Source organism: Prionailurus viverrinus, chromosome D2 (assembly GCF_022837055.1).
Source record: "Prionailurus viverrinus isolate Anna chromosome D2, UM_Priviv_1.0, whole genome shotgun sequence".
Classification (NCBI taxonomy): domain Eukaryota; kingdom Metazoa; phylum Chordata; class Mammalia; order Carnivora; family Felidae; genus Prionailurus; species Prionailurus viverrinus.
In genome coordinates, this window is record NC_062571.1 from 80,320,040 (window position 1) to 80,334,829 (window position 14,790).

General features: G+C 59.6%; 1 protein-coding gene across 14 annotated transcripts in view; it reads right to left on the reverse strand.

Annotated features, from left to right (window-relative positions):
• Positions 1 to 5,283: 5,283 nt before the first annotated feature.
• Positions 5,284 to 14,790, reverse strand: part of CHST15 (carbohydrate sulfotransferase 15) — an 81,073-nt gene continuing 71,566 nt past the window's right edge. For all 14 annotated transcript variants that reach the window (XM_047824483.1, XM_047824489.1, XM_047824493.1 and 11 more), the window contains 2 exons: positions 9,314 to 9,461; positions 5,284 to 7,724 (listed from right to left, as the gene is read on the reverse strand). In XM_047824483.1, coding sequence (XP_047680439.1) covers positions 7,534 to 7,724; positions 9,314 to 9,461 — 339 coding nt within the window. In that variant the 3' untranslated portion in view covers positions 5,284 to 7,533. The remainder of the gene's footprint in view (positions 7,725 to 9,313; positions 9,462 to 14,790) is intronic.

Sequence of the window (14,790 nt, forward strand, 5' to 3'; positions counted from 1 at the left end):
AGGAGGGACCAGAGGGGGAGGGGCCCAGCGGGGTATGGCCCAGAGGGGGAGGGGCCCAGCGGGGTATGGCCCAGAGGGGGAGGGGCCAGAGGGGGAGGACCCCAGCAGGGGAGGGCCCAGCGGGGCAGGGCCCAGGGGGGCAGGGTCAGACCCCAAGGGCTGGGAGGAGGGGGGGTGCTCAGTTAGTTTGGAGATGTGGTGGCCCCACCTGGACATGCACCAGCCAAGGCCTGGGAGCCATCAGCATAGAGGTGGCGGTGTAGACCATGGACTGGGTAACACAGTCACAGGAGAGGACAGCTAGCTAAGAAGGCTGAGGACAGAGCGTGTCCCCGTCCCCAACATTTCAAGATCAGACAGAAGAGGCGGAGCCAGGAGGGAACTGCTCTGGAAGCCGGGGTCTGGGGTCTGGGGTCTCCCCAGTGAGAGCGTCTCAGGAGGAGGGGAGCAGGGCCTGGAGACAGCTGCGGACGGCCTTTAGGGATGAACGTCCCCAAGGGATTCGCTAGGGCACACCAACTTGGAACCGCTTTAAGTGAAATGTTAGTCACCCCCCAAAAAAGAATTCCATCCTCTCCTAAGCAGACCTGTATCGCCAAAAGATGGTGCTGAATTAGTATACGTAAAATCCTGTCAGAAAATATTTATGGCAATTTGTGTTCTCTGTTAAACAGGAACCTGCATCATGTCTTCCAGTCTACCTCTTGGGCCCACGATGTCTAACGTATTTATCATCGGCCCCTTTGCACGGGCGAGAAGGTGAAGGAGGCATTCCCGGGTGGGATGACGGCCGTGAGGCCCCGGGCACCCAAGCGCTTGGCCCGGAGGCTCTGGGGGCGCCCTGGCGAGTGTTTGGCATGCTGCCATTGTGCCCACGCCATCTGGGGGAAGCCGGGTCACGAGTTCCAGCTTGGCCTCTGACACACAGGAAATGCGGTGGCCTGGGGAAGGGTGGAGGTCACAGCAGGAAGAGGTCACTGCCCTCAGTTCCTCTCCTAGGTGGCGCCCCATGGCTGTTGTAGTTCTGCATTGCTGGGGTGACGCTCCGATCTGTATCTGTCTGTCTGCCGCCCGAGACCCCGGGGCCAGGCGGCAGGGACCGGGCCTGCTGTCCTGGGAACCTATCTCCAGGCATCCAGTCAGCACTCCGTAAATACTTGGTGAAAGAAGCCAGTGAAGGAATCGGCGAATGAGCCAATTTGCAGCCCCCACCCCAAAGTCTGGCCCAGTGCCTTGTGCAAAGTAGATGTTCTGAAAACATTTGCTAAAAAATTAAGTTTTGACTCTTTGCACACTTTCTAGCTGAAGTGTGTCCCTTGGGGCCTTTGGGACCGTGGGGCGGGGCCTAGGGGTGGGCAGCCCACTTCTCAGGACGCTGCTGGCCCCTGTAGACAGCCCCCAAGTCCTCCTCATCCTATAGGTGGGAGGTTTGGACGACTGTGCTGCCAGACCCGCTGGGCAGAACAAAGTCGTGTTTATTTCCTTGTGTTTTCCCTAGAAGCTCCGCTCACCGTGCAGAGCCCTTGATGGGTGGGTCTGCAGAAGCAAGCCTATGGCCCAGAAGGCCCAGACCCATCCCTGAGGGTCTTCCAAATGGGGGCTGAGGGGGCAGGAAAGGAGTTTGGAGGCTGCAGGGCTCTGTGGGTGGCGGGGGTAGCAGGTGGACGCTGGAGCATCACAGTTAAAGGCATTGACTTTGAAGTTAACAGGTGAAAAATCTGAGTCGCCATTCTCCTGTTTCTGGGGACCAGAGTTGTGTGATCTCAGGCAGGTGTGCAGCCTCTGACCCCGTCTGTACTTTTCTAGACCGATGTCTTAACTCTGACGCTCACTCATGAGGTTCACAGACGTGTGGATGTGGGAAAGGCCGGTGGTGTCCCCAAGATGACGAGGTGGCTGCATCTGCAGTGAGGAACCCAGCCCGCCTGGAACTTGAACCCAGCACACCTGGCTCCAGCCCCAGGGCTTGCCCTCCATCCCTTCCATCCCTCTTGGCGGGGCCGTTTGGGGGAGCGCAAGGCAGATCAACCCTTTTGGTGGAAGAATGGTGAAGAATGGCTCAAGACTTGGGGGCGGGGAGCTGGACACTTTCCCACCTCGACTTCCTGGGCCTGGCCTTTCTCTGCGCCACTGGGTCCCCGCCGTAATCTCACCGCGTGGCTTGGGAAAACCATGAAACTCGGCGGGGGCGGGGGCGGGGGCGGGATTCAGCCTTGAAACAGATCTACCTGCTTCTAGATCCCACCCTAAAGGGGCCTTTCAGAGCAGGCAGAGCAAGGGTGCAAGCCAGAAAGCCTCATGCCCAGCCGCCTCCCTGCTAGCCCCAAGCTGTGCCGCAAGTAAGGGGCCCTCAGGGTGGCACAGGGGGCCCCCTTCGTATTCTCCTCCGCGCCCCACCCGCAGGGCGGCCAGCAAATGCTGCCCAGCATGGGGTGGACCAGTCTGGCTTCTTGTTTAGCCCTAAGCGCAACAGTGTAGGACGTGGGAGCTGGCCTGCATCGGTGGGGGGGAGGGGGGATGGGCGGGACTGAGTCCCTCGCAGGCCGGCTGCAGCTTCCCAGGGGCGCCACCGTTTCCACCTCGGTGCTCAGCCCCGGGCCCGAGCGGGCTCTAGGGGAGCCATCTGCACAGCCCTAAGGAACCCAGGGCTGTCTGCAGTTTTCCACCCTTCTGCCCAAGACCTGTGCTGGAGCCCGTCTGCAAAGGAGGCGATGGAAGGGGGCTGGGACGGGGGGGTTGGCCAGGGCTGGAGACAGGGTCCAGACTGCCCGGGCGGGGCTTCAGGAGCAGGCACAGAGTAGAGGTTGTGGACTTGGGTCCAGCTTGGGGCCATGAGGCATGGCCGATGAAAGTGAGGTTGGAAGTCAGCCTTCCCATGCCATCCCTGGAGCATGAGTTCATGGAGGTCACTGGCCCCCAGAGGCTCTCCCAGGGACCAGAAACCACGCAAACTATTTTTGTAACTTTCAGAAGCAGCTCCCCTTGAAGCATGACTAACTAGGAAACAGCTGAACTTCAGAAACTCAAAACTGCCCATGCAGCTGATGTGGGTCTCCTAGGGAACCGAGAAAGTATAAAGAAAAAACAAAACTTGTCAGCGCTCAGAAATCACTTTTACCCAGAGATGGAGAGACAGTCCCACCTGGGGTAGGGACGCCCCCGGGGCTCACTTGAAGAAACACACAAAAGAATGACTTTGACTTTGGGAGAAAGGTGGGGCTTTGGCCTGGCCTCACCCTGTCCCGAGCACCCCAGTCGCAGGGCCCTGCTGGACAGGGAGACACAGCGTCTCAGGACGCACGCGTGGGGAGGTCTGGTTCTCTGCTAGGCAGCTGCCTGCCCACTCGGACCTGCTTGGGCCCCACAGGGCACAGCTGCAAGGGACAGGCCAAGGGCACCCACTCCCTTGACTAGCTGGCTGGACCACCCTCCTATGCGCAGCTGAACAATGACTCCTGAAGATGTCCATATCGTGGTCCCTGGAGCCTATAAATATGTCACCTGACACAGCAAAAAGGCCTTTGCAGACATGATCCTGAGATAGGAGAAGATCCTGCATTATCCGGGGGGGCGGGCAGAGTAATCACCAGAGTCTTTCTGAGGAGCGGGAGGGTGACAGAGAAGGGCGACATTAACCACGGAAGCAGAGTCAGAGATTTGAAGGTGCTGCCCCGAGGACAGAGGCCGGGGCCGCGGACTAAGGAAGGGGGCGGCCTCCAGGAGCTGGAAAAGGCCAGGAGGCAGATTCTCCCCTAGCATTTCCAGAAGGAACAGAGCCCACACCTTGGCCGTGGCCCCATGGGGCTGATTTTGGATTTCCGACCTCCAGAACTGCCAGATAATAAATTTGTGTCGTTTTAAGGCCCTAAGTTTGGCATAATTTGCTCCGGCAGCTGGAGGACAGTAATACAGCTCCCCCAGGGCCGCTGCTGCTCAGGCCCAACCAGCCGGCCTGCCCCCTCCCAGCTGCTCAGCCAGAGCCTTGCCCCGGGTTCTGGGAAGAGGTTCTCCCTACAAGTCTCTACAGGATCTGCCTCGCCCGCCCGCATGCAGAGTGGCTACCCACAGGGTGAGATCTCTGGAGCATCAGGAAAACACCGCCCACACCCAAGACCTTCCCCCCTCCCTCCCTGCGGGCTGAGACCAGAAATTCCTCCGGAGCACTGCCTCTGCTTCTGTTCCACACAGGGGCATTTGGGAAGAGGTCATTCCAAAGGTCGGCTTACATAAGATATAGACGATCCTCGTCCTTACGTTCCCTGCGAGCTGGTTCCCAAGTAGGGGTGGGAACAAAGCAGAGGGGGTTTCCGGAAAGGCTCCAGGACAGGGAATCAATCAATCCTGGAGACTCACCCGTCCATCCTGCCCCCTTGTGTCCCACCCGCCCCCTTTCTCCTCGCAGGCCGGATTTTCTCTGCTCAGCGACGCTGTTCCTGGCTCCCTCATCAAGAGATGGGCTCCTCCTCTTTCCAGGTCTGGACTCACTGGCCCCCTGCCTACAATGCACCCCTATGGGGAGCAGTGCTGGGAGAGGGACCCTCCCAGGGTGGTCTTTTCAGAACTAGGGGACCATGGCCCATGCTGGCCCCAGGCCTCCAGAACCGCAAACTTGAGACAACCCCATCTCCTCCTACAGGCTTGCCCATCCCAGTGCAGCCAAGGGACCCCGAGTGCCTAGTGACAGTGACACACACCCAGCGACACCAGGAGTCTCAAAATCACTGTCCCCAGGGCCAGGCCTGGGCCCAGAAATGAAGGAAGCAGCCATGATGACAACAGTCTAGGATGCTCCCTTTCACTTTGGTTTTGGATGACAGACTCGAGGACCGCTGTTTGGAACAGCACCCGTGCCATCAACGGGAACCGGGCCCGAACATGAGAAAGCAAAGCAGAGGCAACCGACATGCCCTCTGGAGAAAGGCCCCTTGAGAGAGACTGGATGGCACCGATTGGCACAGAAGGGCTGGGCCTGCCTGTGGTCACCCCACCTTCAAATCCAAATGTCTGACGACCGCGTTAGGCTGGTCTACGGGCAGGGCCGGCCCTGGGACCCTGACTCACACCCACAGGAGGCATCTGGTGGGGAGTCACTGATAACGTTGAAGCCCTTCCTCCTCTGACAGTCTCTCTCCCGTCACCATATGCCGTAGGTCCCCTCACGCAGCGTGCACAGAAAGCACGCAGCTCAGACTCTGAACTACTTCTGAGATTCATTTGTGCACAGCAGACACCAGGGAGAACCTAGCACGAGTGCTTGGGGGCGGGGTGGGGTGAGGAACAGCATGCATTCCCAGGGACCGGTCACAGGGGTCCACATTTAATTATGTTCAATATTAATAAAAACACAGCATAACTGGTTCACTTAACATACCTTCCACTACTAAGGGCGTACAATGGAGTACAATCCGATATACAGCTTTGGGGACACAAAGTAACTTCAATACCAGGTCATGAGAAATGCTCCGTTTCACTTTGGTTTTGGATGACAAGCCCCAGGACCGCCGCTCGGAACGGCACCTGCACTGTCAAGGGGACCCGGGCCTGAACGTGAGAAAGCAAAGGCAACAGATATGCCCTCTGGAGAAAGGCCCCTTGAGAGAGACTGTCCGGATGGCACAGATTGGCACGGAAGGGCTGGGCCTGCGTATATAAAAAGATTTGTATAATAAACCAAATAATATTGGAAATAAGACCTCCAGTAATACTTCTGTAAGAAGCAGAATTACACTGCATGTTATTCACATGCATAGGAGCGTGTAGGAAAAATCCTGTGTTGTAATTATGGCTGGAGTGGAACAGCAAAACACGTACCGAAGACGACAAGGTAATTGGCAGGGAAATTAATCCACGGAAGGGCCGCGTCCAGAGCAGGGGCGCCTCATCAGCGACACAACAGGAAGGGAACCCACTCAGAGAACGGACCCACGCACGCGCACACATCACCCCCCACGGCGAATAAATACACACACACGCTGAAAGTGAGATCTCCCCGCAGCTCCCTTGTGCTCCGGCCAGACTCCCTGCCGGCCGCTGCTCCGAGCGCCGCGCCGGCCGGCCGTGAGAGATGGGGGCGGGGGGTTGCTGTCCCAGAAAGCGGGTCTTCAGCAGCAGAAACAGCTCGGCCGTAAGGCCCTCCCCGCGCCTCCCGGAGGGCTGTGCCTCCCACCTCTGATGGCAGAGAGGTGACGGCTCCGGGGCTGGAGAGCTGAGCAGATCCTCACGTCTGCGCGTGATGGCCGGGCACCTGCACGTTTGCGCTTCCTGACTCTGGTGTAGGGGACCCTGCCCGGAAGGTTCTGGTTCACCTTGCAAACACTCCGGTGCGAAGCTTCCCCGAGTTCGCACCCGGGGCTCCAGCCCCCTCTTCAGTCTCTCCCCATCACCTCCGAGAAACGACGAGACCGGGAGGCCATCCGTTGGTGGGCCAAGCGGTCGAGCGGCCTGGAAAGTCCCATGAAGAATCGCAGCACACCCACGTGTGGCTCGCTGTTTCTGCCTCGGGACACACGTGTCTTGTAGTTTGCGGAAACGGGGAGGGCCTCTGGCCCCACGTGGCGGAGAGTGTGGGCAAGGAGCTGATTCCAGGGGGCGGGCAGAGCGACGGGGCCCTTCTGTGGCCACAGCTAGAAGTTCACACACCCTCCGGGTCTGACGACCTCGTGTGCGTGAGGGTCCAGGACACCTAGATTTCCCAGAGAGTTCAATTCCTTGAAGTTGCTCGGTGTGGCATTAAAGCAGAAATTTCCCTTCTAATTATAAGCTGAGTTTGTATCCCGATTATAAACTGCATGAGCTCTTGAGAAGCCCTCAAAAGTGGCAGAAAAGGAGCTACGGCTGGTGAAATGCAGGAATGGTTCGCCGGAAACATTCGTGTTCTGGTGAAACATAAGAAACACCAGGACAGGATGGGAGGGGTCCGAGATGAATGTGCTTGGGCTTTTTGTTCTCTTTCGTAAAAGTGAAGTTAACAAGGTTCAGATCTGAAGAGAAGAAAGGGCGGACCTCGGAGTAAAAGAGAAAAAAGGAAAGCGTCTGTCTCCACGCTCTGCCCAAATGAAGGTATCGGCCCGACCGGTGTTTCAGGACCGAACGGAAGTGTAACTCGGACAGTGTCGCGGCGTGACCTCTAGCGTGATGGCGCGACCTCCGGCGTGGCGACGTGACCTCCAGTGCGCTCACTCGGATCCCACACTGTCAGCCCCCAGCCGCGCTTCCTTCCCGCCCCCCCCACAGCCCGCCTGGTGCCCCCCGCCCCACCCCCACCCCCGCCTGGACCCCGCGGCCCGGCCACTGTGCCGCAGGAGGGAACGGTTCCCAGGTGGAGGTTCCAATGGCCCGGGATGGCGGAGCCCCGTGAAGGGTCAGTTGCCAGGTTGTTTCACACCACAAACGGTTATACTAAACAGGTGCCTAGGGAGGGGAAGAAGAATCATCTGGGGGTTTTCTCCACGCTGTTGAGGAAGAGGGCCCCGCCCCCCAAAGAGAGATTTTTAAATCACGGTAACAGTGGAAACCGCAGGGGGACCCCGACCCTCAGGTCTTCTTCCAGGCGAACGCCTCGTCGGCGAGCACCTGGGCCAGCCTGGCGTTGAAGGGCCCGTAGAAGTCCTGCAGGATCTTTTGGGTGACCGGCCACATGGGGCCCAGGTTCCGGTCCTCGGGACGTCGCGCGTTGGACGCGGGGCTCTTTGTCATCAGGGTCTCTTGTTTCTCACCTAGGGGTCCTGGAACGCAAAGAAAAGACTGTGAAGCAGGAGGCGCGGCAGGAAGGAGCTTCGCAAAACTCCCAGCCGTGCTTTGTGTTGGGCCAGGAGTTCCCCTCCCCTCAAGAGCGCTCGGCCCTCTGGCCAGACCCGTCCTGGTCCTGGAGTTGCTGAGGACGGAAAGTGGCGGCATGCCATCGCGAAGGAGCAGGTGCCGTCCGGCCTGGGGCTGGACACCTGCCCGCAGAAGTGCAGCTGCGGCTCTGGGAGGCAGCCTCCCCTGAGCCTCACCTCCTCCCGGTCTCAGTGCCAAATACCCACAAAGGGCTGGCTCCCGTGGCCATCAGCCTGTGTCCGTGGATAACTGTGCGAGCTGCCGGGCACAGTCCACGTGCTTAGATTTTCCTACTAACCAGCCTGCTGGAGTCCTGCCAGTGTCATTTCTGCTTCAGGCTGCTGATGCAAAGGGCCTGTGGCTGGGCCATATTTCACCCTGTGTGTTGTTGTGCCGTATCGCGGCCGTGGGGGTGGTGGGGCAGGAAGGCCACCTGTGCCCAGAGACCCTGTAAGCTGAACCTCCACCTGCAGCAAGATCAGCGGGGAGAGGCCCGGGAACAAGCCAGCCACCTCTATCCCCTGCCCCCTGGACGGTTAGTCCCTCACTGGCTTAACCAACCGGATCACCGCTCAGGCCACTTTGTGCCAGGCCCTCGGGATCGGGCCAAAGTCCTGAGCCCTTACACAGAAAAACCATATTCCGCTGTCGCTGGGGTGTGTGCAGCAGAAGGAACAGAACTGGCCTCACTGTCCATCTCAGAGACTAAAGTCAAGCTCACCAACACAGCAGAGTCTACGAGGGACCCACTCCAAGAAAAATGGTTCTAGGCCTTCAGAGGAAAAAGCAATCACACTCCCTCCTACCACTATGATGAAAGGGTTCTGAGGCCAGTGGAGGGTAAACAGACTTTAAGGAATATGCCATCAACAGAATTCCCGGGCCAGATCATTAGATGGGGCTGCGGGAGGGCTTGAGCTCTGGCAGTCCTTGGGTGCCCATCCACGTGGGCAGCCCTCTGTGCCCAGAGACCCACCCCTACAAGCCATCACCCTGGCCACCGGCAGTGGACTCTCCTAGAGGAAGGTGGCCACGTGGCCCTGACTCCAGGGGCCCCCAAAACCTGAGGGCATGCCATGACCCGTCCGCTCCCTCCTCCGAGCCTGTGGCCTCTGCAAGACCGTTCCAGCCATGCTCGGACATGTCGCCCAGCCCAAAGACTCAGCTCGCAGACCACTCCTTCCATGACCCTTTCCACCATTCCTCCTGGGACCCCGGAGGCACGTATACGAACCAACCGTCACTCTGCCAGGGACTCGGCTACCAGTGGCTTCCTCCTCTTCTCTTCCTCTGCTGGGCTGGAACCTCCCAGATGAGGGACCCCCTCCCCCCACCCCGGCACCAGGCCCTGCGCCTGAAAAGCACGTACCGAACCAGCCGCCCAGCCCGGCCCCGCCCGGTGTGCAGAGTCTGTCTGCGACTCAGCGAGCACCGCGGACAGCCAGTGTCCACGGAGCTCATGCCTGCTCCCGCGCCACCAGCGTGACATTCATACCGAGGTTGAGGAACTGGAAGACCCTGTGCATGGTGTACTTGACGTTGGAGGCGTGGTCTTCCAGGCGAAGGACGAGGAACTGTTCTTTATTAAACACGGTGAGCCAGTCCAGAAGGTACACAGCATACAGACCGACCTGGAGTCTCACCTAGAACCAAGGCAGAAGGCGGGCATCACTTCGGGAGTAATTTCCCTAACGCTTTTCCAAACGTAGGAGGCCTGAGTACAAACCAGCACCAAGAGTTACCCGAGCAAACAACTGCCTTCAAAGGAAGGATTTTATTTATTTATTTTTTAATGTTTATTTGTTTTTGAGAGACAGAACGTGAGTGGGGGGGGGGGGGGGACACACGGAATCCGAAGCAGGCTCCAGGCTCCGAGCTGTCGGCACAGAGCCCAACACGGGGCTCGAACCCACCACCCGTGAGATCGTGACCCGAGCCGAAGTCGGACGCTCAACCGACTGAGCTACCCAGGCGCCCCTATTTTTTAATTTTTTTAAACATTTATTCATTTTGGAGAGACAGGGACAGCGTGCAAGCAGGGGAGGGGCAGAGAGAGAGGGAGACACAATCTGAAGCAGCCTCCAGGCTCCAAGCTGTCAGCACAGAGCCCGATGCGGGGCTCGAACTCACGAACCACAAGATCATGACCTGAGGCTGAAGTCAGACGCTTCACGGACTGAGCCACCCAGGCGCCCCCAAAGGATGGATTTTAAACGCCATGCTTTCTTGAGTCTTCAGGAAGCGTTCTGAGCTCCTCACACAGAAGATTCCTACTTAAGGTCACAGTTAATTCTCACGACAACCCTGGAGGTGGCTCCGCGACACGTTCCACAGTGGAGACTCAGGTGAAGGAAGAGGTTAAGACCGTACCCGTGAACAGCGCAAACGTTCTTTGCACGATACCCTGGCTGTTTCTGCTCCTACACCCAGCACACGACAGCCAAGAAAACCACGTTCAACACCCCAGAAACAAGCCAGGTGAGTGAACCGCCCCGTGCCTGGTGCCACCTGGGCGTCCGTGACCAGGGGGCCATGTGTACCTCCAAAGAAAGCAGTGTCACGCACAGCCACTCCTTCCCACCTCCACGCCCGGGGTGACGTCCTCCCGCAAGCTTGCGCGGTGAAGAATTCACCTTACCCAAAGGAAGTCTGGCCTCTGGCCTCGGCTCCTGGGAGATGACCTCTAGGCCACCTGGGATGTCCTGCCTGATAAGTGGCTTGGCTGGCCTGGGGCATCTGGCCACCGGAGAGTAAACAGTGAGACTGACTGACAGGGGATCGGTCTGGCCTGCAGCAGGGACTGGACGGTAAAGGCCAGCCAGGCGGATGGCATGTGACTGAGTCCCAGTAAATACTCCAGACACCACAGGCTCGGGTGGGCGTCCCCGGATGGCAGTGCTGTGTGTGGCCACATGTGTTCCTTCCCTGGGTGGGAGTGGGGGGGGGGGGCGGTTCAGTGGGTGTCCCTTCTCTGCTGGAAGCACGGTCTTCAGTGAGTCCTGCGATTCCTTCCGGGGAGCTACTGAACCCCAAAGTGGTTTGGGGGACCCCCTGCCTTACAAACATGTCAGAAATGAGAGTGGCCGTGGGACGTTCCCTCTGACTTCACAGCTGCTGCTCAGCTCTTCAAAGCTTCAGGAAAACACCAGAGCTCTCCCCTTCCGCCCGCAGCCCCTTTCTCCTGGGCCCCCCGCCCTCCCCCAAGTCCTGGGGACCCTGCCCCATTTCCGGTCTGCCGCTCTGCCTCTGCGACCTTCCCACGTTTCCACCTGCTGCCTCTGCCTAGCTCCACGCCAGCCCCTCCGGTCAGGCCCAGTTGTCACAGCCTCCTAACCGGTGCTCCCGTCTGGTCTCCGAGCACCCACCCCTGGCCCGTCACCAGCGCGAGCTGCCCCACCTGCTGGCCTGGCCCCTCCGGCCCCGCTCCCAGCCTGCCTGCCGTTGGTCTGGCTTGCGCTCGGCCCCCAGGCGCCCCCTCCCAGCCTCAGCCGCTCAGCTGCGTAGACAGACGCTCTCCCTTCAGGGTCCCTCTCTCCCTCCCAGCCCAACCCGGGCCTCCTCCAGCCTGCCAGGCTCCGGTGCTCCTCGGGCGACGTGCCGGACACGGTGGTGGCAGGGCAGTGAAACGTTTGACAAAATACGTACAGAAGCCGACTAGTCTCATCTCTCGCTAGTCTTTTCCCACTTCCTTCTTTTTCTAATCAGGCAGGAGGATGCGGAGGAAGATAAACAGTGAGAAGCGATAAGCGGTCTCCAGAATTCATTAGCTGCCTCCTGTCCCCCCGGGGTTGTTGCTGCCTCACGCGCCGGCCCGTAAAGAAGACCCCCCGAGCTGGGCCAAAGCCGGAGAGAGAACAAGTACGTGCCAGCCTCAGAAATCATGCGTGCGGCACCCCTAACACAGGCAGACCGTAACGAGCGTGCCTTCTGGAGTCATGGGCCTCACAGAGCAGGTCAAGTCTCTGTCGGGCTCGCTGGCCGGCCCCTCCCAGGGAGGGCCAGCCTCACAAGGGTGATCTTCCGGAGAACCTGCCTGTGCAGCTTGAGAACTTTCTAGAAGGACAGAAGCTGGTGTTTGTGGTGGGGATGGGGGATGATACAGCAGCCGGAACGCATTCCTGACCTGGCCACAGGTGACAGACTATTTCTCCGAAAGCCTGTCGGCTCCCTCCTTGGGCAGAGCCCCCCAGCACAAAGACCCGCGGGCTGAGGCCTCCTGCAGCAGGGCCTTCCTTCGCGGGCAGGGACGGTCCTGGTGGGGGGGGGGGGGGGGGCGGCGGCAGGGCAGGGAACAAACCCCGCGGGGCTCTGCAGGCCACAGGAGGCGAGGAGGCTCCCCTGAACACCTCCCCTTCTGGCCAGCCCTGGTCCCCCTTCTTCCTCCCCCTCCCTCCCTCCCTCCCCCCTCACCACTCCAGGAAAGCTCCGGTCACCCTCAGCGACGCCTCCCGGTGCACGCAGCCATCATTACCACAACTGTGCGCCATCGACACAAACCCAAGACGGGCCCACTTGGAACGGTTTTTCTTCACCTTTCCCGGCAGAGGCCGGAGGATCCAAACGGCACGAAGATAAAAAGGGCATTTAGGGGAAGTGTCTGATAGATGTAAAATTGCAAGACAGCAGAGCCGAGAGAAGCCTTTGAGGTTATCTGCCGCGGCCAACTCTTGCTGGAAAAGTGGAAGCCCAGGGAGGGGTGGGGGCCTGCCCGGGGCCAGCTGGGAGCACCCAGCGGCACCCGGAGCTGACACCGGGTCCCCGCCACTGGGGCTTCTCCTGCCACACAGGGAAAGAGCCCAGGAGGGGTGGGTGCGGGGCTCTTTCCAGACAGGCTCCACGCCGAGCCTCTCGGTTCCCGATTAGGGGTTTAGGTGAGACACCCTACACAGCCTACCCGGTATCCGCTAGTCTCAAAAACTCCCCATTCATTCATTCATTCATTCTGCAAACAGTCGAGTGCATGCTACGTGCAGGTACCCCCCTAGGCAATGGAGATGTGTTGCTATGTAACAGCCGTGGCCCCCGGCCTCACGGAGCCTGGAACCTCGTGGGGGACACGGAGCCGAGCTGCTGAAGAAACAACCCGCAACCACCAGTTGTGATCCATGCTGCAGGGAAACAACTGGGGTGGAGAGAGAAAACAGAGGTCAGTAAGACCCAGAGGATGAGAAACCCTGCAGCATCCAGGGGAAGCACGTTCCAGGGAAAGGGGCTGGAACCGGTCTCTCCAATCCGCCTAGAAGGTGCTAGACAGACTGATGGGCCCACCCCCCCCCCCCCCCCAGCTGCTGTCTTCTGTGGGCCGGGGCTGAGCCTGAGGGTCCCACTGCTGGCAAGATCCCCGCGGATGCTGACGCTGTCGGAACCCTGCTTTGGGAACCCCTGATCCGAGGCGAGAGGCTGGCCGGAGGACCTAACAGGAGAGAGTGTGGCTACAGAGAGCAGTGACAGAGAGGGGGCGGCTGGGAGGAGGTGGAGAAGGAGGCAGGGACCGGCTGGTGCACTCCAATGCTGCTGGAAGGCAGGGGATGTCTTAGGAAGGGTAGCACCAGGGTCCGCCGATGCTTGAAAAAGCTCTCCCTCCCTGCGCCGTGGCTGAGCTGGGACTCACAGCTGGAGGGAGATTTGCGTCCCTCACCCCAGAATTGAAGGTTCGCGCCCAAGAGGAGGGTTTCCAACTGCTCCTCACTGCCCGGCTCTTCCTGGTGAGCAAGGGGCTGAAGGGTCACGGCCAGTCTGCCGTCTGTGACGCCCCCCACCCCGTCCTGTCGACCGATCCTGCCCCTGGACACCTCTCTCTGACCTAAGGTGTCGGCTCAGCCACCCCCTCGCCATCCTCAGCAAAACATGAGATGGAATGAAAAAGCCAGTTCAGACCTGTGCTCTTAGGAGCTAGCCAGGGAAAGGAGGGAATGCCATGAGTCCGAAAGGCCACCGGACCTGGGATGAACCCGAGGCCTGTTACCCGCTCTGTGTCTCTGGGTGTGAGCGTCCATGTCTGTGAGCCTCGGTGTCCTCATCTGTAAAATGGCCATGGATTTCAGGGCAGCACGGACGACAGAACACGAAGAGCTCAAGACGGTGCCTGGCGCAGAATCAGCGGCGAACAAAGCTCGGGTCCCATCGTCCCTCTCTCACTGGCAAAGGCTCGTGATCAGGAAGAATTTCCAGCACACCCCAAAGTGGAGGCCCGTGACGACTCCTGTGTACGGATCACCCGGTGTCTACCGTGTTTCAGTGCTCCCAGCTGGAGGCCAACAGGGCAGCGGAGGGGAGGGCACCCCTTTCTTGCCTGTGGGACAAAGTGGCTGTGGAAATCTCGCCTCCTAGAAACCTATTCAGAGGCAGGTGAGACCTGCATCCGGCCAGCTCTGTCCCCGTGGCCCTGACTGTGCCGAGGCGCTGGCCCGGCGAGCTCTGGGTGGTACACGGGCCCCGGGTTCAGACTGCACGTGTACATCAGACAGTCACTCTTCTGGGACAGAAACACGACGTGAAGCCACTGAAATGCCACTGATATAAGCCGTACCCTCACAGTCAGGGGCTCTGCCCGGCCCTGCCTCGCCCTGCCCTTCCAAATCCAGTCAGCTTGGGGCGCTCCCTTGTAGAAGTCCCCCAAAGCAAAGCCCTCACCTATCCCTCCCTTTCGGAGCACCTGCCACATAACCTCTTGAAGAGAGAACTCAGTAGTAACACGGCCTGGAAGAGGACGGTTCCAGCACCTTCTCTGAACCACACCAGCTGGACGCATCACCTCAACTCTCCCTGTTCTGCCTCCCGCCCCCTCCCTGTCCCTTCCAGGTCACCCCATGGCCGTGCTGCTTCCAGCACTGAGCACGGTGCCGAGCACAGAGTCGGCACCCACTGTATGCCCTTGGAGACGAACCAAGTCTCAGCTGTGAATGAGGCCAGTCCCCAAACCACGCCACACCTAGGAAGTTTCAAGAAACGTCTCCAGGTAGTGGCTCTTCT